We start from the raw sequence: 23,238 nt of genomic DNA, 5'->3' as shown, positions 1-23,238 counted from the left end.
ACAAGTTCTTCTGTCCCATTATTGGCTTCTTATCACCTCCAGAATCAAAGAGAAAAGCTTGTTTGGCATTCAGAGCCCTCAACTGCTTGTCTCCCCCTCACTCCACCCCTTCCCAGTATTCTTCTCTCTCTCTCTCTCTCTCTCTCTCTCCCTCCCCGCCCTCCTCTTTCCTTCTGTCTCTCTCTCACACACACATACATACATACACACACACAGAGCCCAGTGATAATGGTCTCTTTGCAGGTTATCAAACAAGACTCTCCATCTACAGACTCCAGGCATGTTCAGTGGCTGTTCCCTGTTCCAGAGACGCACTATCTCCTGGCTTCTGTCTGCTGGCTTCCTTCAAGTCTCAGCTTCTAGAGGAGGAAGCATTCCCTGATCCCCTTTTATTCTAGGTCCATCTTCCTTTTATGTATTTCCTATTTATCCTATAAATAGCTCATTTGCACATGTTGTTTGCATGCTGATTCCTCCATTAAATTGTGAGCTCCTTGAGATCAGGACCTACTTTTCCTTTTTTTTTTTTTTTTTTGGTATCCCTTATGTTTAGAGAGTGCCTGGTATAGACTAGGTGTTTAATCAGTGTTTATTGTCTCACCATGTATTTATTCACCCTTTGCTTCAATTTCCCAATCTACAAAATGGTAAAAATAAATAAATAAAGTGTGATATAAAAACAAAAGATAGTTATAAGACAAAATTAGTGATCAGGATTATCTCTGCCCTTAAAAATGACCTTCTGATAGTCTTGCCCCCACCTAATCTGTCCAGCAGTTTCTTTCATTTTCCCAGCACAGATCATCTTTTTCCACCTTCAAACTTATTAACCAGCTTCTTTTACTACAGGCGGGAACTAATTAGAACCCACAAATGACTTCTACCATCATCATTTTCCTCCAGAGGTAGCTATGAAGCTCAGTGGGTGGAGCCTTTTAGACAGGAAGACTTGAATTCACCTCAGTTTCCTTACCTGTCTAATAGGGACATGATTTGCTATACTGATCTCACAGACTGTGAGACAAGTGCTTACAATTAAAATGAGCAATTATTATGACTGGATGGGGATGGGAGTTGGTTTGATATGAGGGGGACAGCAGGGATGTCTTAACTGGCCTTCTCTGAAAACCTGAGCTTCATTCATAAAGTGTGTTAGCCACTGAGGACAGAAAAGTTTATTTATTTTTTTAATATGAGACTCCATCCAGATGGACCTTCTTCTCTCATCTTTACAAAACCTCACATCCAGGAGAGAGAGAGATGGAAAAGCTTGGCCCTATTAAGGCCGCCCTCTGGTGGACGCCAGTGAGCAACCAGAAAGAGAACATGAGATCAGGGTATCATGTACTTGGAGCCAGAAGAGCCTCTTAAACTTGTCTCATGCAACCTCCTCATCTAACAGATAGAAGAACTGGAAATTGTGGAAGCTGAATAATCGCCCAAGGTCACCTAAGTAGAAAAAGGTCAGAAATAGATTTTGAACCCAGACCCTCTGATTCTTTCTACTACACCAAAGTGCTGCAAATCATTCTATCAATCCTTCAACCACCATTTTTAAGGTTCTTACTGAATGTTCAATGTGCTAGGTATGTGAAAGACAGTCCAGTTTCCACTCCCTGAGTCTGTGTATGGCCAGTCGGACACATCCCACAGACTGAAGGCACTATGGCCTGATTTCCTTCTGGGTGCTATTACCCCCAAATTTACCCCTAAATCCGAAGCCTATCCTTTTAGTGCCACCAGTCTACGAGGGGTATTCACGGGACTGTGAATCATGGATTCCAAAGACCAAAGGACTGAAAATTTAAATCTAATAGGAGCAGTTAGGTGGTGCAGTACATATAGCACTGGCTCTGCAGTCAGGAAGTCTGGAGTTCAAATCCTTCAGACACTTAACAGAATTTTGATCAGATATGGGGAAGAATTCCATGAGAAGGGCTCTCAGATACAAGAATGAGTGAGCCAGACAAAATGTGGAGTCAATAGTATAATTGATAGAAGTGGCAGAGTATTGTAACAAGAAGATTGCTAGAAATAGAGGGAGGAAAATCTGGGTTTGACTCATCTCTGACGCTTAGCGATTGTATCACCATAGCTTACAGTCATTTAACTGCTCAGAACCTCAGTTTTCTCATCTGCAAAATGGGGTACCTGCCTCAGAATCTTGTAAGACTCAAGTGACTTCCTGCATACATCAGACTTAGCTATTATTTATCATAATCTCCTCTGATTCTCACACTAGCTCAGAGATACAGACTGTCTTTAGTGTATACACATTACACCTCCATTTTACGAATGAGGAAACTGAGTTCCAGAGAGCTGAGCCCAGAATCATGCAGTTAATAAAAGTCAGAAGTGGGATTTACCTGAGTCTACCTATAATTTAGACCCTAATGTGTGTTCTAGATGGTTGGGACTGGGAAGCGGGGAGGAACAAGAAATATGGAGACACAAAATAAATAGAATCCAAAGTCCTTTTGTCAGGGAGACATAAACCGAGTCCTCTGGGAATTCTGATGGGAAACTACAATCCCTGCCCTCAGAGAACTTCAAGTCAGACTGATGACTGCTAGGAGGTTTGGGGAGGACTTAGTTCAAAGCAGGTGATATAGGTGAGTGACTAGCCTTTAGGAGAGCTGCTATCCCACTCTAGCCCAAGAGATGGCAGCCTGCAGTAGAGACAGCATTGGATTTAGAGTTCAATGACTTTAGCTGCTCATTACCTGTATGACCTCAGGTAAGTCAATTTACCAAATTGAGCCTGTTTTCTCATTTGTAAAATGAAAGAGTTGGACTTTATGACCACAGGCTGCATTGAGATGCACAGTGTCCGGAACTTAAGAAGCTGCTGTCCCACGGTGCTCTGCTCTGGCCAAACCTATCTGGTCATTCGTTCTCAGGGTCACATTTAAAGAGCCTCATTGATAAGTTGGGAGAGATCCAGAGGAGGGAAGCAAGAAAGATGAGGGAACTGTGCACCCTTCCTGAGGACCTGGGGTGTCTGGCCTGGAGAATGGAAGGCTTAAGATCAGCATTGTAATGATATCTCAAGGATGGTCAGATGGAAGAAGGATTAGCTAACCCAAAGGAAAGAACTAGAAGAAAAAGGTAGCCACTCAAGAGACTAGATATAAGGAAGAGCTTCCTAACAATAAGAGCTGCCCCAGAAAGGAAGGGCAGGGAGGCTGCCCTCCCCAAAGGGATCCAAGAAGATCCCAGATCATTACTTAACAGGAATGTCATGAGAGATTCCTGGTGAGGTGCAGAATAGATAATTGGGGCTCCAACCCAACCCAAATGGGTTCAAAAGTCCTTCCTGACTCTTCAATCCCAGGAAAAGGACATTGTTCCCACACAAAAGGACCCACAGTCGGCTTCAGGGAATGTTCTTTATGTTCTTTCTTCCCACCTCATCCCCCACAGCCAATCGGTTGCCAAGTCTAGTCAATTCCCATGACTACCAACTCAGATCGGGTCCTCATCACCACTCACCTAGATGATGGAACTGGCTTTCCAATCCAGTTCCTTGTTTCCAGTCTCTCCCCTCTCCAACCTGCTCTTTACAAAGCTGCCAAAACAGTATTCTTAAAGGACAAGCATGGCCATGTCATTCCCCCTGCTCAAGAAAGTGGTGGCCCCCAATTGCCTCTCAAGTCAAAGACAAACTCTGCTGTAAAGCATCTTCACAAGCTGCCTCCAACCTGCCTGTTGAGGCTTATTCCATGCTCCACACCACACACGCTGTGGTCTAACCAAACTGGCTCCTCTGCTGTCCCTCACATACAGCGTGCCTTCTCCTGTCTGCTTTTGCACAGGCTGTTCCTGGGTCCTGGACCATACTTTCTTCTCACTTCTGCTTTGGAGAAGCTTTCCCTCAAGGCACTGCTCAAGCACCACCTCCTACATGAAGCCCATCCTAATCCTTCTGCTGGCTAGTCCTCCTTCCCCCTCTCTCTCAGCCCTTACTTTCTATTTATTTGGTATATCCTTACCTACACATTTTTATTCACTCTAATAGAACGAGAGTGCCTCGGGGGCTGGTCCAGCTTCATTTTTGTCATTGTATTCCCGCACTGAGCAAAGTGTCTCACCTAGAGCGGGCCTTAATACATGCTTGCTGATTGAGTGATGTCAGGGCAATGGGGTCGTCAAAGCAAGAGGGATTGATCGGGGAAGGCGTCCGGGATGGGAGGACTTTTGAACCAGACCAGCTGCACAAATAAAGAATCCCCAAGCCATTCAGCTTGCAGCATCGAACTAGCTGCCATGCTTATATATAATTTGGGATCACTTCACTACACACCCAAAGGGGAAAAAAAGTTTCCATCTTCAAATGTTAAGCTTAAAATAAGGTACTACATGGGTGCCAGCTGATCTGTGAAATCTGCTGAGTAAACTGGCAGCGTCCTCCGGAGAAAACCAGCCTGTTTCTCTCTGGCTTTCAGGAGTGAGTGTGGAAGGGGGTGGGAGGGAGACAGAGGAGAGTGACTCTGGGGCAAAGCGGTCCAATGGCTGGCCCCCAGTGTCCCGGGAAGGAAGTGAAGGACAGGATGGAGTGCAGAGCATTGCTCACTGGGCCGAGGTAGTGTGGCCTCTTCTTCAGACATAGATTTATGAAAGAGGATCCTGCCTCTCCAGCCTCACTCCCGCCCAGCCCTGCAGCATCCAGGGAGAGCTAGTTCTCTGTCACATTCATCGCTATCCCCACGTCTATTTCTTTGCAAGCATTTCTGGTGCCTTCTTCAAGTGTAAATATATCCTTCCTCCTCCAGCAGAACAGGGGCTCCCTGAGGACAGGAGCTGTGTCTCTGCTATAAGACCAGGGGCTCCTAGAGGGTGGGGACTGCCTCACCTCCAGCAGATTAGGGTTCCCCCATCAATTCCAAGAGTCAAAGCATCGACATCTCTGTGTTTAGCATGGGGAGGGGGGTGCTCACAGATCACCTTTAAAATTATCTTCCCCTGTCCCAAACACACACATAGAGACAGAGAAACAGAGACAGATAGAAAGAGAGAGAGAGAGACAGAGAGACACAGACAGACAGAAAGACAGAGACAGAGAGACACAGAAACAGAGACACACAGAGAGAAACAGAGGGAAGGAGAGAGACAGATAGATAGAGAGGAAGAGAGACCTAGAGACTGAGAGCGACAGAGACAGAGAGCAACAGAGAGCGAGAGCGAGAACGAGAGAGAGAGAGAGAGAGAGAGAGAGAGAGAGTAAGGGGAGGGAGGGAATGAAAGTGAGACAGAGAGAGTAAGGGGGAGGGAGGGAAGGAGAGAGACAGAGACAGATTCAGACAGAGAGCAAACTTGGTCTCATCCGAACATATCTCCTCTTTCTCCATACATGCCATGCTCATTCCCAATTCCTCACTTTTGCTCAGACTATTCCTTCACCTGGAACTCCCTGAGTCCTTCTCTTTACCTCTGAAAATCTTACCTGTCCTTCAAGGTCTAATTTAAGTCTCACCTCCTTCAGGAAGTCTTCCCAGGTTACACTGATTTTGCTTTTCTCTGGGGCCCATATACCACAACCAGACATTCCCCCCCCCCCCCCATCACATAATCCAATCCAACACACACAGAACAACCATTCACTGTGTTCAGGGATCTGGACATTAGAACATCAATGTGAGCTGTCATTTTCTTGAAGGGGGGGTGGGGCTGGGATGGTGTCTTTTGCTTTAGTCTATCCCTAACACACATTGTATACAGTAGGTATTCAGTAAATATTTCTTGAATCAATGAACTGATGTTTGTTGACCTCAATTCACAAAATCAACTATGTGCCAGAAACTGTGCTAGGAACTAGGAAAGAGAAGAGATGGGAACAAACATTTATTAAGTATCTACTGTATGCCAGTCATTGTGCTAAGCACTTCATGGATATTGTCTCATTTAATTTTCACATTTGGGATTGGATGGGACCAAGTGAAGATTTCTCAAAAAGTCTATGGGATGGAGTAAGTCAAACCCTAGGTCTAAGCTTCAGGAAGTCACACGACCCCCAGGAAGTAGACAGCCTTGCTGACCATTGGTCAATGGTTACTTCTTTTTCAGTCATCCAATGAATTTAAAAATCAACAGGAAGGGGGGAGGGGGTTGAACCCATCTTTTTTTTTTTTTTTTTTTGCTATATAATTCACTCACAATTTTCTGCCAGATGCTGGACTTTGTCCAGTTCATATCCATGGACCTCTCCTTACAATGATCCAATCAATGCTTTCTGTTTGTACATGGAGATGCTTCTGAGTAATGAATTTGGGTAAGGGGGGGTCTAACCCTCCGTCCCACAAAGGATTTTATTAGCAAAGATACTAGAGTGGTTTGCCATTCCTTTCTCCAACTCATTGTGTAGATGAGGAAACTAAAGCATCCAGCTGCCAGGGTTCTCTCTACTTTGCCAGGTAGCTGGGGATACAATGGCAAAAACAAAATATTACAAGTCCTCAAGGAACTTCCATTCTGCAGGGGTGGGGAAAGGGGAGTCCTGCATGTACACAAATATGTAAACACAAGTTACAAGAGGAGGGAGAGGCTGGAGAGGTTTCTCAAGAAATCAGACATAAAAACAAATAAGGATTCTGGGAGGCAGAGATGAGTTGAGAATGCATCCCCAGCATGAGGGATAGCTACAGGTAAAATGCTCAGAGGTGGGGTGGGATGTTGAGTGGTTGAGGGGCTGGTAGTTCAGTTTGACCAGAATGTAGAGTATAAGAAAGGGAGTCGTGTGAATTAAGCTTGGAAAAGTTGGAACCAGACTGCAGGGTGTCTTCAGTGTCCAGCTGAGGAACTGACATTTCCCCCCTTTGACAACAGAAGGCCACTGAAGGTTTTATAGTAGGGGAATGACACGGTCCTGCCATTCTATACTCAAAAACTATATGCTCTTTGAGGATTAGGATCATGTCTGTTCTTTTTGTTTTCTCCACGGGGTTTAGGAAAAGTTTGCACCTAGAGTCGAGCTACAAAACAGGGTGGCCGGATCAATGATGGCTAAGAACCCTGATGGCGTTTTTATGTAATGGCGACTGGAAGACAGATTTGCTAAGATACTTACAATGGGTGTTCCAAAGGGGATGTAACCTGTAGGAGAGAGGGAAGGATAAATAAGCAAGTCAGTGCCTCATGCCCACTTCCCGAGTACTCTTGCATGAAAAACCTGGGCAATGCCGACAAGCCCCACAGCTCCTTTGGGAATCACTCTGGGTTCTCTGTTCTAAACTAACTTTTCTGCTCAACTCTACTCTGGACAGTAATAAGATGGAGGGGGACAATGGGAGTCAAGGCACCATCCAGCTCAAGTATTTTTTCTGCCATATAATCTTTATTTTACTTTTCCATCATGTACAGAATATGCAGCCTTCTCCAGAGGCACAGGAGGGAGCAGAATAAAAAAAAATCCCTTCTGCAGGATTGTTTCCCTCTCCAGCCAGGCCAGTCTCTGTAGGACCTAGGGGGGCTCACAGAATTCCTCCAGTCTGGATTTCACCCTTAACCCCTTTCTCTAGGCTGCCCTCAATGAAAGTCATAATCCCACCATCGGTTCATGGCAAAGACCTTAGGAAATATGTCATCCTCATTTTATAGTTGGAGAAACTAAGGGCCAGAGAGAATCAGAACTGGGATATATCACAACTTCCACCCCTAGAACTAAATAGACCCTTAGAGTCCATGAAAAGTAACCCTTTGTTTGACAGTTAAGGAAGTGAAGGCCCAGGAAGTGAGCTAGCCTAAACCCATTTTAAGTGACTAGCCCAAGATCATAAAGGTATCAAATGTCAAGGTCAGGATTAGAACCCAAGGTGTCTGATTCTGGTGCTGGTAGAGGAGCATGTAACTGATAGAGCCCCTAGCTAAGACTGAGGAAAATAACCTCACTTAAGAGGTTACTTAAGAGATAGGACTTCAGGCAAGTGATTTAACCTCTCTGTGCCTTAGTTTCCTCCTATGTAAAATGAGGGGGTTAGACTCCACACCCTTGAAGTTTCCTTCTGGGGCCATAAGATCTCCCAATTTGGCCAAGACTGCACAGGCCTAGCAGAGATAGCTCTCAAACTTACCTCCTCCAAGCCCGAAACCTTTTCCATCCAAATGCAGTCCATCCCCCAAGGTCCTCATCAAGACCCAGTTTTGGAGGAAGCTGGCCCTGCCCTTCTAGCCTTGACCTCCCCGGGAAATCCAGCAGCTTTGGCTTCCTCCTGCTCTGATCTCTAAGACCATACAGGTTCAAGGTTCCAGATCCACTCGTCTAATCCTCCCATTAGACTTAGGGAAGGGGTATGTTTTTTTTTTCTTGTTTTTTTTCCTTCCCCCTTAATAAAATGAGTCTCTCTTCCCCACACCCCAATTTCATGAAGCATAAATCAAATCTTCCCTATTCCAAGAAGCCTTCCCTGCTTGTCCCACCTGAGCTCATGCATCACAGCAACATTTCTCTGCAAATGGCTTCTATATAAGGGAGCGTTCTAGACAATTAACTGCCTTGTCCACTGTAGCCAGTTTCAAAGATACTGAAGCCTTTGTCTCTGTTGTTGGTGGTAATATTTTGTTTTCTTAAAAAGAGGACAGCGAGCTGCTCGATTAGGGCCTTTCTCGGTTGGTTCCTTTACAGAGTGATCCCTCCAAGTGCCATGACTAATGGAAACAGCACTCACTGGGGCAGAGAACAAAGAAAGGATCACAGTTCTCTGGGGTGATGCTTCCAAGAGGACTTCCTGGAGGGGTCGTGGGGAGGCTGGGAAAGCAGGGCAACCCAAAGAAAGCATAAGAGGTGATGCTGTATATGACATTCAGCTTTTGGTTGATTGCATTTGCTGAACTTTAAAAAAAAACCTTTTTGTTAAAAAGGATGGCTTTTTGGGAGGAGGGAAAGGGAGGGCTCCAGGCAGGGAAATGTTAGTAAATGTTTAACAATCAGCTATTATAGATGCACACGCACGCACCCACAATGCACTTTAAAATCTGTATTATTAACATTTTTTCCCTTGCTTTATTAAGGTTAAGCAATCAGCAAAACAATAAATTAAGGCCTGATTTGTAGTTTTTGTTGATTTCCAAGGTGTAAATGCTCACAATGAACATTTAACAGCCGGCTCTATGTCGTGAGCTGGTCTGAGCCGGCACCAAAGCACTCCTGAATGGATGGGAAGGGGGGAGGAGGAATGTAACAAAGATAAAAATCTACTTGATTTTTTAAAAAGGAAATCCAAAAGAAGGGCAAGAACAAGGATTGGGAGAGGTCCACTTTCCAAATGGTTGGTCTAGCCTGAGAAGTAGTCATCTGGCTGGTGGAACAACTAAGTGGTGTTTATGTTGTGTTGGTGGGCGGGGGGTTGTGCCTGTCCCCTGGGCACATGGGAGCTGGGCACTGGAGGTAGGAAGCCCAAAGGGCACAGAGATATAGGGGGGTACAGGGCAAAACCACTAGCTCTGTTAGAATGTGATATTTATAGGCAGGGGACTGTGCCCATCCCCTGGGCACATGGGAGCTGGGCACTGGCAGTAGGAAGCCCAAAGGGCACAGAGACAGCGTGGTACAGGGCAAAAACACCAGCTCTGTTAGAGGATCTAGATTCAAATCCTACCTATCATAATTTGGACAATTAAATGTATCTCACATGAAGGGATTGACCTGTGACATGAAACAGCTTTTCAAGGTCTAAGGCCGAAAGTTTGGGCTTCACAGATGGACAGAAAGCTCCATGAGGACTTACCCGACATCCTAAAAGGCATGAAGATCTTCTCATTGGTGTCTGGGTGTAGGATGGCCTGTAAGACAGTCAGGGAATAGCACGGTATTGAGACAAGGGCGAGTTCAGATGGGGGGAATGAGGAGGCAGATCAGCAGAAGCAGCGTGGGGAAAAAAAAAGCGAATGCCCCAAAGAAAATGCACGTGGTCAATCAGAGCACCCCAAGCTGGTTCATGTGACAATAAACAGATTCAGTCCCAAAAGCTCACCCTCTTTGGCCCCTCCCACACTCCCCATGTCTAGAGCTCACTGATTCATGGCTTGAGTTGTGACCATAGCAGAAGCAAAAAAGGCAGGATTTGGGTTGTCCCAGTCCTATACCCCCTTCTAACAGGAGCAAAAGGGAGAGAGGCACTAACGGAGGACAACTGAGTCTCTTTGGGAAATCCCCATTGTGGCCTACAATGTGACTCATGAGAAAGGCTGAGGGAGGGGAAGAGAGGAGGGGAAGAGAGAAGTCCCAATCTAGGGAAGGCCCGAGAGCTCAGGATGAGAGGAAAAAAATTCTCCATCAAATACCTGCTTGATTTTCTGAGCACTCCAAAGCTGAAAGAGAAGAAAAAGAAACTATTAATGTTTAACTCAATGAGAAAATTACAATGTGTGGTACACAAAGAGGATGTTACAACATGTAGTAACAAAGGCTTGATACACTGACACAAAAGGCTGCAACAGAATCTAAAGTCTAAATTGTGAAGCTGGGAGGGAGATGGTGACCTGAGACCTCCCAGGGGGCTGACTACAGCCGCTGAGCTCTCTGGCTAGCTGCAAGATAAATCCCACTTCTGAAAGTGGCCTTTTCTACACCCCCCATTCCCAGGCCAATACCTTCCCCCAGAGATTATGTCCCATTTACCCTGTGTATGTTGTGTATGTATTTAGTTGTTTGTGTGTTGATTCCCTCATCAGAGGCAATTTTTCCCCCTTTCCTTGTATCCCTGCTTAATACCCTGCCTGGCAAATAGTAAGTGCTTAGTAAATGTTTGTTGGCTAACTGAATGAAGCAGGATGATAAGAATTAGCCTTCTTGTGTCTTATCCAGTTGTAAATCCCAGTTATACAAATATTACAGATTCTAATAGCTAGAAGGGAGCTCAAAAGCTACTTGATTTATTTAGGCCCAAGAATGGTTTCTCTATGACATGATTGTCCCACATCTACTTGGAAATCTCTAACAAGGGAGAAAGAGCACAACTTCTATTTTCAGATAGGTCAGATTGTTAGCAGATTATTTTTTACATCAAACCCAACTTTGCTTTTCTAACAACTTCCTGTCCTTGACTTGCATTCAAATCTCAGCTCTCTAGCTGACCATTTGTGACTTTAATCAGGTTACTTTCCTCTTCAGGTCTCAGTTCTCTCTAAAGTTCTATCAAGATCTAAATCTATTATTGTAAGAAAGTTTTAAAACCAAATCTCTCTGTCTCTGTCTCTCTCTGTCTCTCGTCTGTCTCTCTCTATCATGATTTGTTCAAGGTCACACAATTAGTAAGTGTCTGAGGCCGGATGGGAACTCAGGTCCTCCTAGGTGGAGGGCAGGTACACACCTGGCTCTCAATGAGCATTTCAAAAGCTGAGTTCTCCAAAAAGCTACGAAAACTGGGCCCAGTCAAGGGTAGAGCTGGCACTAGTTCAGTCTTTTATTAGTGCTATTTTAAGCCCAGGGAGGAACAAATTTAAGCAGAAACAATTGTCCTCAAATATCTCACAGCCTAATGCCAGGTACAACATACTAACAGCTATGTGCAAACAAGTTATTGATGGGAGAAACCGGGAATAATCTCTGAGGCAAGTGGCACAATATGAGGGAGCTGGACAAGCTCCTGACTGCTCCCATTGGCCCCTTAAGTGTCTGGATGTCACACCCATACGGCCAGAGTCTTGAGATAAGTTCCAATTCAAGACCTTCACTTTATGGAAGCATGAACTGAATCCCAAAGAGATATGGGCATTTGCTCATGGTCACACAGCAAACCCATTATAGAGCCAAATATAACAGTTAGAAGGGGTTTCAGAGGTCATTATCTGATCCAGTTCATAGCTGATGCATCAATCCCTTGAGAATACCCAACCAAGTGGTCATCTAGTCTTCAGATAAAAACCTTTTATGATGGGGAAGTCTATCTCCTCTTCCAATATCAAACACTTTTAAGTGTTGCATTTTCCTTATATTGGGCTGAAATCTTTCTCTCTACAATTTCTCCCTTCCCCCAGCAAGATGGGTGTAAACCCACCTTGGGCATTTATTGGGTGACCCTGGGCAAAAAGACACTTGACCTCTGTGACAAGTCAAAGGCCGTTCAGAGGCCTGATGGTCACAGATCAGCAACCGTCCTTGGTGAGCTCACGAGCCAGTCGAGGAACCAAGTTTTGTACAAATTAAACAATAAGCAATTATTCTAAGACCACAAGAGTCAGGCAGTCAATTCTGGTGTACATTCTATAAAAGCTGGGGGGATTTAATGCTGGGATGGGAAAAATCATGGGAAAAGCATTATCAAGGAAGGTTTCTTGGAGGAGACACCGCTGAGCATTGAAGGTTGTAAAAACTTTGGAATGACAGGTCAGAGGCTTGTAAAGCTTGAAGCCAAAAGGGATCTTAGAGATCAAATTTCCAGGATCCCCTAGTTTTTGTGTGGCTTAGACCCCTCTGGCAGTCTGAGGAAGCCTATGGCTGCTTGCTCCAAGGAGTTTTTAAATTCACAATTGAAGAAAATTCTTCATTTGTTAAAAATTAGTTTAAAAACAACTTTTTTCTATCCAAATTTATGAATTCCTTGAATTCTCCCCGTGGGTTCATTATATTGAGAAGGCCGGATCAAGTCTTGCCCCCTCGTTTGGAAAGAAAATCAAGCCTTCCAAGCAGCAGGACAAACACGGGCATGGATAACGGGCATGGAAACCAACGTTTCTGAGGCGTACTTGGTCATAGTGAACTTTTGCAGAGGTTTAAACTGGGGGAGAATGGCAAGGCAACTGGGCTTAATTGACTTGTCCAGGGTGGCACAGTAAATGTCAGGGGTCTGAGCTCAGATTTGAGCTCGGGTCCTCCGGACTCTAGGGCTGGTTCTCTCTCCACCGTACCACCAAGCTGCTCCGTACATACAGATTTTGTTAGAGCTTTAAATATATTCTTACTGGAGACAAACAGCTACTAAGGACAGGAAGATGCGGCAAATCCTGGCTCTGACACTTCCTAGCTATATCCGAGGCTATTCTCTGAGCCTCAGTTGACTCATCTGTAAAACAGGAGATTGGACAAGATAACCTTTATGGCACTTTTGGCTTTAAATCTGCGATCCTGTGAACCTTTGCCAAAGTGGGTAGTAGGAAGACCTGGGTGCAAATCAATCCTCTAATGTACAGTGACTGTGTGGCCCTGGTCACTGGGCAAACACCCCAGCCAGCTTTAAATCTCAGAAAAGTCCCACCTGTACTGGTGGAGGAAGCTTCTCACCGAGATGAAATCCTAAGGCTGGTTAAAACCAAGAAAAGCACCACCTTGTGAGGTTTGCGCCACAGCTAGGAGACACCACAGTGCAGGGAGCACCAAGCTCAGAGTCTGGAGGACCTGATTCCCAACCTGGACTGATACTTCCTAACTGGCCGAGCCTGGGCAAGACACTTGGTACATCCAGAAGGCACCGCTTTGGTATCTTCCACTTACTAAAGCTGGAAATTTGGTCATGTGACTTCCCTTCTCTGGGTCTCAGTTCCCTTAGCTGCAAAATAGAAGGGGCGACAAGATGCTCTCCCAGGTTCCTCAAATATCTGAGATGCTCTGAGTTGAAGGGTTTAAACTTCAATGACCAAATGTAGCCGTAATGGCCACAGAAATGGGGGTGTGGGGAGTCTAGCGCCAAACCACTCTGAGCCCGCTCCATCTTGTCTAAACACGGAAGCTCAGCAGTTCGATACTTAGCAGATATTGGAGGAGCTCAGGGACAGCTAGATGGGGAAATGGGTAGGGCGCTGGTCCAGGAGCCAGGTAAACTTGAATCCATCTCAGACACACAACACTTCCTAGCTGTGTGACCCTGGTCAAGTCACCTAATCGCCCCCCCCCAAAAAAAAGAAAAAGAATAGGGAGCATGTTACATTTCAGGGGTGGGGGGAGGTGTTGAGCTTGGAGTCAGATCTGGGTTTGAATCTTGCTTTCTCACAACCTTGAGCAAGCATTTGTACATCTGGATCTTGGCTGGGGAGACTGGACCAGATGGTCCTCAAGGTGTCTTTGACGGCAAATCTATAATCTTGTTGATGTGGGCTCTCCCGAAAGTCTTAGTGCAGTTTTGAGCCTTGCATGGGATACTTTGTGTGGACTTGGAGGTCTACAAAGTTCTTTCCTCAGATAGTCAGTGGAGGCCTTATCCTGCCTGTTTTACAGTTGACATGATCAGCTGATCCATGCTGAAAGGGAGCCTGGAACCCAGGGCTCCCTGGGAAAGCTGCCCCTTTCTGTGCATGTGGTCCTAGGGCACTAGAGGAAAGAACGGCCCCACGGCCCGTCTGCACACGTGGGAGGAGGTCCCTCGAGCTCGCCCACTCCCCGATATACGGGAACGCCGGGATTTGCCTTGGGCACTGAGTGTCTGTCCCACACATACTGACTCAGTGTTGGGGCTCCCTACTACTCTCTCTGGACCCTCTCAGGGAACGGCTCCCCAATAAAGATGAGCTGATGGTGGGTGCGATTACCCGTTTCTTCCTGGGGTAACGAAGATGAAAGAACTAGTGTTGGGCAGGACACCAAGGTCACCAAGGTCAAACCCTCCTCCAACTGCTGAAAAAACTGAGGTCAAAGAAACGATTGGGGCTAAAAGGGGCAGAGTCAGCATTTGAATCCAAAACCTCTGGCTCCAAATCTAACTCTATTTCCCCAGCACCACATGGCAGAGGAAGAGAGAATGAAAAGGGGAAGGGGCAGGAGAAAGGGGAGGCAGGAGAGCGGGAAACGCGGTGGTTTGGGAGTGTTTTCCCTCAGGGGAAGCCGAACCTTCCTCATCAGGTCACCCAGAGTCTTTGGCAGAGGCCGGTCAGGGGCCAGCTATTTGACCAAGCAGCCACCAGCAGGGGGAGCCCAACAACCTGCTCTTGGGCAGGCTCTGGGCCCACTGGGTAAGAAGCCACCTTTCTGGATTATTGGGGTCACCTGTGAAAGGGGGGGCAACCTCTCCAGCTAAGGGCTCTCCCAGAGTCCTCAAGCCATTCTAACCTCATAACCCTCCAGCTCAGAAAAGTCCGGTGGCTCCCCATGACCTCCAGGACAAACATCACAGGGCGGTCAAATGTGATTTTTAAAGCATGGATTCAAGCCTATTTTTGCCCCCTTTGTTTGTCCCAGGGCTTTAGCAGGGCCTCGAACATAGTGTTTATAAATGCTTAGTGACCTGGCCTGTCACCTCTGTTCTAGGAGATTCAGGGGCTCCCCAGTGCCTCCAGGATAAAATACAAACCATTCTTTGGCATGGGAAGCCCTTCCCCGTCCGGGTCCAGCCTCCCCTTCCGGGGCATCTCTAGCTTCTCCCAGCCCTTAGTGACTCTACCCAAGAGGCTTTGCCTGTCTTTTAGATAGACTTCTGTGTTCTCTATCTGCCTCCGAACCAGAAATACGTGTTCAAATCCCACTTCTGCCACATCCTGACTGTGACCCCCAGCGGCAAGGGGGGGGGGGAGACTGGGGGGGGAGGGAGGCTCCGCTTCCTACGCCAAAGCCCAAATCAGTTGGTATTTTCTTCTCTGTGGACACGCCCAGGAGCAGCAGCTGCCGAGCCCTAGAGAGAGGGAGAACAGGGCAGGTACGGGCCGGGCCGGGTAAGACACGGAGGCAGGGGCGGCAATGACCTTAACAGGGAACATCCAAGGGGCAGTTCTGGCCAGGACTTTGAGAGGGATCATGGGAAATGAGTCCCGTGACCCTTTTCACCTGAGAAATCCTTATGTGATCCGGGTCTATAAGTTCATCAAACAGATGTGCAAATCAGGCATTTACTGACAATAAATCACAACTTCCCGACCCCCCATTCAGTTCCAAGTCCCATTACGGGGTTTAAGAAGCCGGAGTCTGAAGCCCGGATGTACTGCAGGAAGATCCCGTGCAGCCAGAAAACACTGAACCTGGAGGAAGCCGAGCCAAGTCTCAGCTCTGTGGCCCCATGTGTGGGGGAGACGGTGGTACAATGGCTAGAGCTTGACTCAGCACCAGGAAAACCCAGGTCTGAGTCCCTCCTCGGACACCTCACTGGCTATGACCTTAGACAGATCCCTTCATATCTCTCAGCCTCAGTTTTCTCATCTGTAAGATGGAGACAATAACAGCACAAGGTTCTTGTGGGGATCAAATGAGAAATCATGTTTAAAGTACTTTAAAACATTAAGTGCTAGTTGCACTATTCAGCTAGGGCCGCTAGGCGGAGCTCTAGTAGATAGTGCGAGGCAAGAAGTCAGGAAGACTCAGCTCGAGTTCAAATCCAGCCTCAGACACTTAGTAGCTGTGGGACCTTGGGCAAGTCACTGTTTACCTCACTTTCCTCATCTGCAGAAGCAAGCTGGAGAAAGAAACGGCGAACCGCTCAGTCTCTTTGCCCAGAAAACTCCAAATGGGGTCATGGAGCGTTGGGCTGGACTGAAAAGACCGTAACAATAATTGTTCATCGCTCCTGAGGAGCTCGCTCATCAATCTAAGATCAAGAGTCGCAGAGAGCAACTCATGCACTCTGGTCATCCTTCGCAGCTGTTGTGCGATTCTCCCCAAAACCTTGCCCAGACGGGCCTGTCGGATGCGCTTGTGTGAGCATCCATTTGGGTGTAATTATTTTTTTTTTAATATAAGGAAAAGGTCACTACAAAGGGCTTAAAAGGGTGACATGTTTAGACAATAACTTCCATTATTAAAAAAAAAGGTACTAATAAAACTACAACTTCTCAAAAGGAGAATATTAGATTAGAGAGGAACCTTTGTTTCAAGAAGCTGGAGGCTCATTAAAAACAATGCAATTTCCCAAACGCCGTTCCATCCACACTCCTTCCCTTAATTCTGGGTCTGATTCATTATCCATCTACAGTGATTGTCCAACATACTCATATGGAATTTACCAGTAATACCAGATACACAAACTGCATATCAGAGTCTGAATATTAGGTATTCTTCATCTATTTGGTTTTTCTCATGTGGATAGTTAGAATAAATGGAAAGAACACTGGGTTTGGAGTTGGAAGATTGTGTGATCTTGAGTAAATCATCTAACTCCTGGTTTTCTACAAAGCAAAATCAGGGAATTTTGATGACTTCTATAATTTTATGAATCATTTTGGAGTTCGTTTAGAAGGAACTACAGTGTTTCAGAGTTTGATGCGAGCAGAACACTGTCATCCACAAATGGGATTACCCAGAAAACATCAGCATTTAGAGGCAATCTGTTTTCAATTGGGATTCTTCAGTAGACATTCTCCATTACTTAGGCGCTGAGAACAGGTTGGGAAGTACCAACCCACACAGTTCTACCAGGCTTTAAGAGACCTATGTCCAGACGTATTAAAAGCATCATCCATGAAGGAGCTGGAAAGGAGTGGGCAGGTTTCTGCAAAGGTTCTGTGGCAACAGGACCCAGTCAGAAAATGGAAAGAAAGGGAGAGAGAAGACAAGACCCCATTACACTTGGTGAAGTAATTCTTTTATAAGCAGGTTGTCAGGCAGAATAAAATACCTCTTTAAAGATTCTTTAGCAACATACATTGCTCTAAAAGGCTCATGGGTAACATGGCTGAAACTGAAGGGAATGCTAAGGGACTGCCCCTCTATCTCTAGGCCTAGGGACCGATGACTAAACAGCCTCCTCTGTGGGAGATTACTTTTCTTAAACTGCTATTAAAGAGTAAAACAGCCCATTTGTAGTAAATGGCCCCCCTGTTCTCTTCCCTTCTTTTCTTTTTCCTTTCTTCTGGTCTAGAGGTTGAGGGGCTCTTAAGCTGGGGTCCATGATGGCTGCGTTTCAATATATTTGGTGCCCAGTCATCCATCAGCTATACAGGATTGTCAAAAAGTCTGTTTGAGCAAACAAAGGGTAAAGAACTGTTCTAGACTGAGCTCTGGCCACAGGCCCTGAGTAATCTCACAATAGCAGATTAAAAATGCCAGGCAAACAGAAGGTACTTATGCACTGGATTTGGTGATTCTCTCCGCTGCCTGACCATTGTCACAAATCTTTCAAAAGTCATGAGTTGGGAAACTAGAAACCACAGCCAGGAAAAGTAGAAATGGATAGTCAGACCTGAGTTCCAATCCTACCTCAAACACTTACTAGCTATATGTCACTAGGCAAGTCATTCAACCTCTGTCAGCCTCAGTTTCCTCATCTGCAAAATGGGAATAATAATAGCACCTGCCTCCCAGGGTTGTTGTGAGGACCAAATGAGTTAATATTTGTAAAACTTCTTCATAAATGCTAGTGATAATGGATAATCAAGGTGCTATACTCCCCATGACCACCTGATTGGAAGGGGGAGGAAGGGAGGGAGGAACAGAGAAAGGAAGGGGGAGAGAGAGAGACAGACAAAGAAACAGAAAGACACAGAGAGACAGAGAAAGAGATAGAGAGACAGAGACAGAGAAACAGAGAGAAAGAGAGAGAGAACAAAAACAGAAAGAAAGAGGGAGAAATAAGAAAGGAAAATGAAGCAGAAAGAAAAGAATGGAAAGAAAATGAGAGAAAAGAAAGAAAAATGAGGAAGGGAGAGAAAGGGTAGAAGGACAAGGAAAGAATGAAAGAAGAAAGGGAGGGAGGGAGGGAGGGAGGAGGGGGAGGGAGACAATTTCCTGCCAACGGACCATTTCACTCTTGAGCAACAGTGTAAGAAAAGCCATTTATCCCCCAGCAGAGGCTGCCTGGTCAGGGGCCATTTCACCGTTTGCTGCCGGGTCCTGATGCCAGGGAGCACAGGAAGGGGGAACACAAGCCCAGGAGAGGGTAAAGTCTCCCAACAGTTCCTCGGCCAACCCGATGCCCTTCGCCAGGAAGACGGGAGGGAAGCCATCTCCTAAGCCCCAAACAAGCCCCGACTCTCCCTCCCCCCCATCCCCCCATCCCCCATCCCCCTGAACAAAGTCTCCTCAGGGAAGCCACCTCACCTCCCTCCCCATGCCCGCTTGAGGGAGCTGCCAAGGCCAGGCCCGCGTCCCAGGCCCGGAGACGCCATCTTTGGGGTTTCACTCTCCCAGAGGCCTTTAACATTAGCCCTGCAGGAGACCACAATTGAGACCACAATTGGCCTAGTCATGAACACTGGGACATTCAGCATCAGTCATTACTCAAACTAGAAGCCCCAGAAGGCTCTCTCCACACCTATTGCCCTTTCCCACAAGCCCTGCTCAATGTTCTTTCCTTCTTCAAGCCTCAGCTTGCCCTACATCCCCCTTATCAGGGGAAAACTGGGAAACTCAAGTACTCAATAGCACTGTGGTATGATGAGTAGGCCTCTGCCAGCCTCAGTTTCCTAATGTGTAAAATGGGGATAATAAAAGCATTTCTTTCACAGTATTGCTGTCAAGGGCAAAGATAGTGGGGGAAGTGCTTTGCAAACAATAAATGCTTGCCTTTTTTTCCCCCAAGGCAATTGGGATTAAGTGACTTACCCAGGGTCACACAGCCAGGAAATGTTAAGTGTCTGAGGTCACATTTGAACTCAGGTCCTCCTGACTTCAAGGCTGGTGTGCTACCCACTGCACCCCCTGGCTGCCCTGCTTGCTATTGTTTTAAGGTACAAATACTCTGTTGTGATGCACACTTTCTGGGTGCAGATGGTTCTCTCCATCACAAATCTATTGCCCTGAATCACCTCAGGACAGAGATGGCGAGACAGAGCAATGAAGAGGAAGATGGGGATCGTTCGTGCACCAAGAACTTCCTCGAGAAGCAGGAACCTCAGAATTCGCCAAGTGGACTAGAAGGATCCTGGAAACAGAGGAAGCCAGGACGCCGTATTCTACCCCTTCCTGCCCTTGTCTGAGGTCTTATTTCATGTGTCTCTGTATCTCCAGTTCCCAGCATGGAGCTGGCTAATGAATGTTTGTTTCATTGAACTAAATTGACCTAGAAGTCTGAAGACCTGGATTTTCATCTGATCTTGGCCATGGATTCCTTAGGCCTCCTGGGGGATGCGCAGAAGGGACATTATCACACCAGGTGGGGGGTGAGGGGAAGGCAAAAAGGAAGATGGGGACATCAGGTGATCAAATCAGGATTTTACACACACACACTCACACTTACACACTCACATTCACACACACTCATACTTACACACATACACACACACATACACTTTCACACACATATACACTCATACACTCACACACATGGGCCCAGGATCGTGCCCAGCCACACCTCTGCTTTGGATCACCCTCACTCTCCAACTACGTTGCCCTCATACCCATGTCACTGAATGAAGAAAGAGAAAATTACGGTTCTAAGTGAATACACCACCAATTTATATTGTACATCCTCATCTGGGTCCTCACCACTACGCGGCAATCTTACAATACTTCTCTTATCTGCTCCTTGTAACAGTCTCCATAGGGAACCTTCTCACTCCTCCTCAAACCTCCCTGGCTCCTCCCCCTCCTTTTCTCCCAGCTGAGGACCTTGCCCCAGGTTTCACAATAAAACTCATCTCCTGGCTGTCAGCTGGAGCTAGGTGGCACTGTGGTGAATAGAACACCAGACCTAGAGCCCGGAAGTTCAAATCCAGGCTTGGACACTTACTAGCTGGGTGACCCTGGGCAAATCTGTCACCCTGTTTGCCTCAGTTTCCTGATCTGTCAAATGAGCCAGAGAAGGAAATGACAAATGACGCCAGCTTCTCTGCCAAGAAAACCCCAAATGGGGCCACAAATAGCCTTTGCGCTCTCTCCCTTCACTTTGTCTCATGTGATGTCCTTCCTAGGGCTAACCCCTCTACATTCCATCTTGTCTTCAGCAGGCTGCCCCCTCTGTTGTTTACCATCATCAAAAAGAGCCCACTTAATCCTGCTATCGCCCCACATCTCCTCTGCCCTTTGCGGCCAAGCTCCATGAAAAGATCCCTCCACTCTCTTAAAATCCAGCTTTGGACCTCGCCATTTCATCAGAACCCCCCTCTCCAATGTCGCCGGGCTCTCCAGCTGCCCAATACCCCCCCTTCCCCCTTTTCCCCGTCCCCATTCCCTCTGACCTCACTCACTCACACTCTCACACATACACGCTCACGCACATATTCACACACACACACACACACACGTATGTGCAGCCTTTGACACTGCTGATAACGCTTCTTGGTACTCTCCTCTCTTTAGATTTGCAGGACTCGCTCTCCTGCTTTTCCTCCTCTAATCTCTGTCTCCTTTGCTGAGTCTAACATAGATGTCCTCGGGGTTCTGTCCTGGACATGCTCCCTCTAACTACCTCACTTGTGATCCTATCAGCTCCCAAGATTTATTTACCGTCTCTACGCTGATTCCTGATTCTCCCTTTCTTGCCCTAACCTTTCCACCGACCTCCAATCTCACATCTCCAAAAGCCTCAGAGAGATCCCCAATTGGATTCTAATATGCATCTTAAATTCATGCCCAAATCGATCTCCCCTTTCCCCCAGGAGCTCTGCCCTCCCCCTCCCCTATCATGGAAGAGGGCAATACCATCTCTCAAGCTATCTGGGCGCCATCTTGGATTCCTCACTATCTCACCCCCGCAAGGTTGAACCTGTTGATAAAACTCTGTTGATTTGGCTCTTGCAACATCCCTCCAATATGCTCCCTCCTCTCCTCTGACACTGATCTCACTCCAGGGAAGGTCCTTATTTCCTCATTCCTGGATCATTGCAATAGCTGCTGGTGGCTCTGCCTGCTCCATCTCCAAACTATGCTATATCCGGTCACCAAAATGATTTCCTTAAAATGCAGGTCCACTGAGTTAAAATCTGGTCTCAGACACTTAACGTTTCCTAGCTGTGTGACCCTGGGCAAGTCACTTAACCTCAACTGCCTCAGCAAAAAAGAAAAAAAAAAAAATGCAGGTCCAACCATATTCCTTCCTATTCAATAAACTGGGAGTGTATGGAGGAGTGGTCCCCGATCACCTCCAAGCTCAAACCCAAGGTCCTCTGTTTGGTGTTCAAAGTCCTTCATGATCTGCCCCCCAGGTCCACCCTTTCCTGTTGTTTTACATCTGGCTCCCTGCCATGTCTTCTTTCATTCAGTGACAACGGCCTCCTAACTGTTCCCTGAACAAGACCCTCTCTCTCTCGGCTCCGGGCCTTTCTCCTGCTCTCTACCAGCCTGGAATAGTCTCCCTCCTCAGCTCTGTCTCCTGGCTTCTCTGTCTCCCTTTAAGTCTCATCTAAAATCCCATCTTCTACAGGAAGCATTTCTCAAGTCTTAATTCTAGTGGCTCCTTTATTTCCTTTTTATCTTGTATATAGCTTCTTTGCTACTTGTTTGTTGTCTCTCCCATTGGACCGTGAGGTCCTGGAGAGCACGTTTCGTTTTTTGCTTCTTTTTGTATCTTTACCCTCAGCCTCATGTCTGGTACACAGCAGGTGCTTAATAAATGTTTGTTGACTGAAAAGTAGACTGGGAATCAAATTATAAAAATCTTTAAATGTCAAACAGAGGAGGTGAATTTGATCCTAGAGGTCCCAGGGAGTCGCTGGAGTTTGTTGAGTAGAAGAGTGATATGATGAGATGTGTACTTTACCAAAACATTTTGGAAGCTTGTGTTATTGGGGTGGGAAGACCCTTGAGACAAAGAAGAGCAATCAGGAAACTACTGTATAGTCCAGGTGACAGGCAATGAGGCCCTGGGCTAGAGAAGTGGCCACAGGAGAGGGCAGAGGGCAATGAAAGTGAAGGATGCTGGGAAGTCATCTTGGATTCCTATCTCACAACCCCATATCAAACCTGTTGATAAACTCTGTTGACTTGGCTCTTGCGACATCCCTCCAATATGCTCCCTCCCCTCCTCTGACACTGATCTCACTCTAGAGAAGGCCCCTGTTTCCTCATGCCTGGATTATTGTAATGGCTGCCAGTGGCTCTGCCTGCCCCAACTATCCTACATCCGGTCACCAAAAGGATCTTCTTAAAGTTCAGGTCCAACCACGTTCCCCTCCTACTCAATAAAATGGGTTCCCTGTCACCTCCAGGCTCAAATCCAAGCTGCTCTGATTCAGTCCTTCATAATCTGCCCCCTTACCCCTTGCCTTTCTTTAACATCAGACTCCCTGCCACGTCTTCTTTCACTCAGTGACGCCGGCCTCCTGTTCCCTGAACGAGACCCCCTCTCTCTCAGCTCCGGGCATTTCCCCTGATTCTCTCCCCAGCAGGAATATTCTCCCTCCTCAGCTCTGCCTCCTGGCTCACCTTGGAGGAGGAGGAGAACAGCCCCACTCTAAGCCAACAACCGAAGGGTAGAACCAAAGGGAGGAAACCATAGTAAGAAGGGGCCTGCCCAG

General features: G+C 46.6%; 1 protein-coding gene across 1 annotated transcript in view; it reads right to left on the bottom strand.

The window, feature by feature from the left end:
• SFXN5 (sideroflexin 5) overlaps positions 1 to 23,238 on the bottom strand; it is a 193,480-nt gene that overhangs the window by 107,398 nt on the left and 62,844 nt on the right. Inside the window, exons 4-6 of the mRNA XM_031949713.1 lie at positions 10,276 to 10,302; positions 9,720 to 9,774; positions 7,064 to 7,089 (exon numbers count right to left, since the gene is read on the bottom strand). Coding sequence (XP_031805573.1) covers positions 7,064 to 7,089; positions 9,720 to 9,774; positions 10,276 to 10,302 — 108 coding nt within the window. The remainder of the gene's footprint in view (positions 1 to 7,063; positions 7,090 to 9,719; positions 9,775 to 10,275; positions 10,303 to 23,238) is intronic.

This window comes from Sarcophilus harrisii, chromosome 2, assembly GCF_902635505.1.
Source record: "Sarcophilus harrisii chromosome 2, mSarHar1.11, whole genome shotgun sequence".
Classification (NCBI taxonomy): domain Eukaryota; kingdom Metazoa; phylum Chordata; class Mammalia; order Dasyuromorphia; family Dasyuridae; genus Sarcophilus; species Sarcophilus harrisii.
Note: the sequence above shows the minus strand (reverse complement) of the source record. Positions and strands in the feature narration are given on the sequence as shown.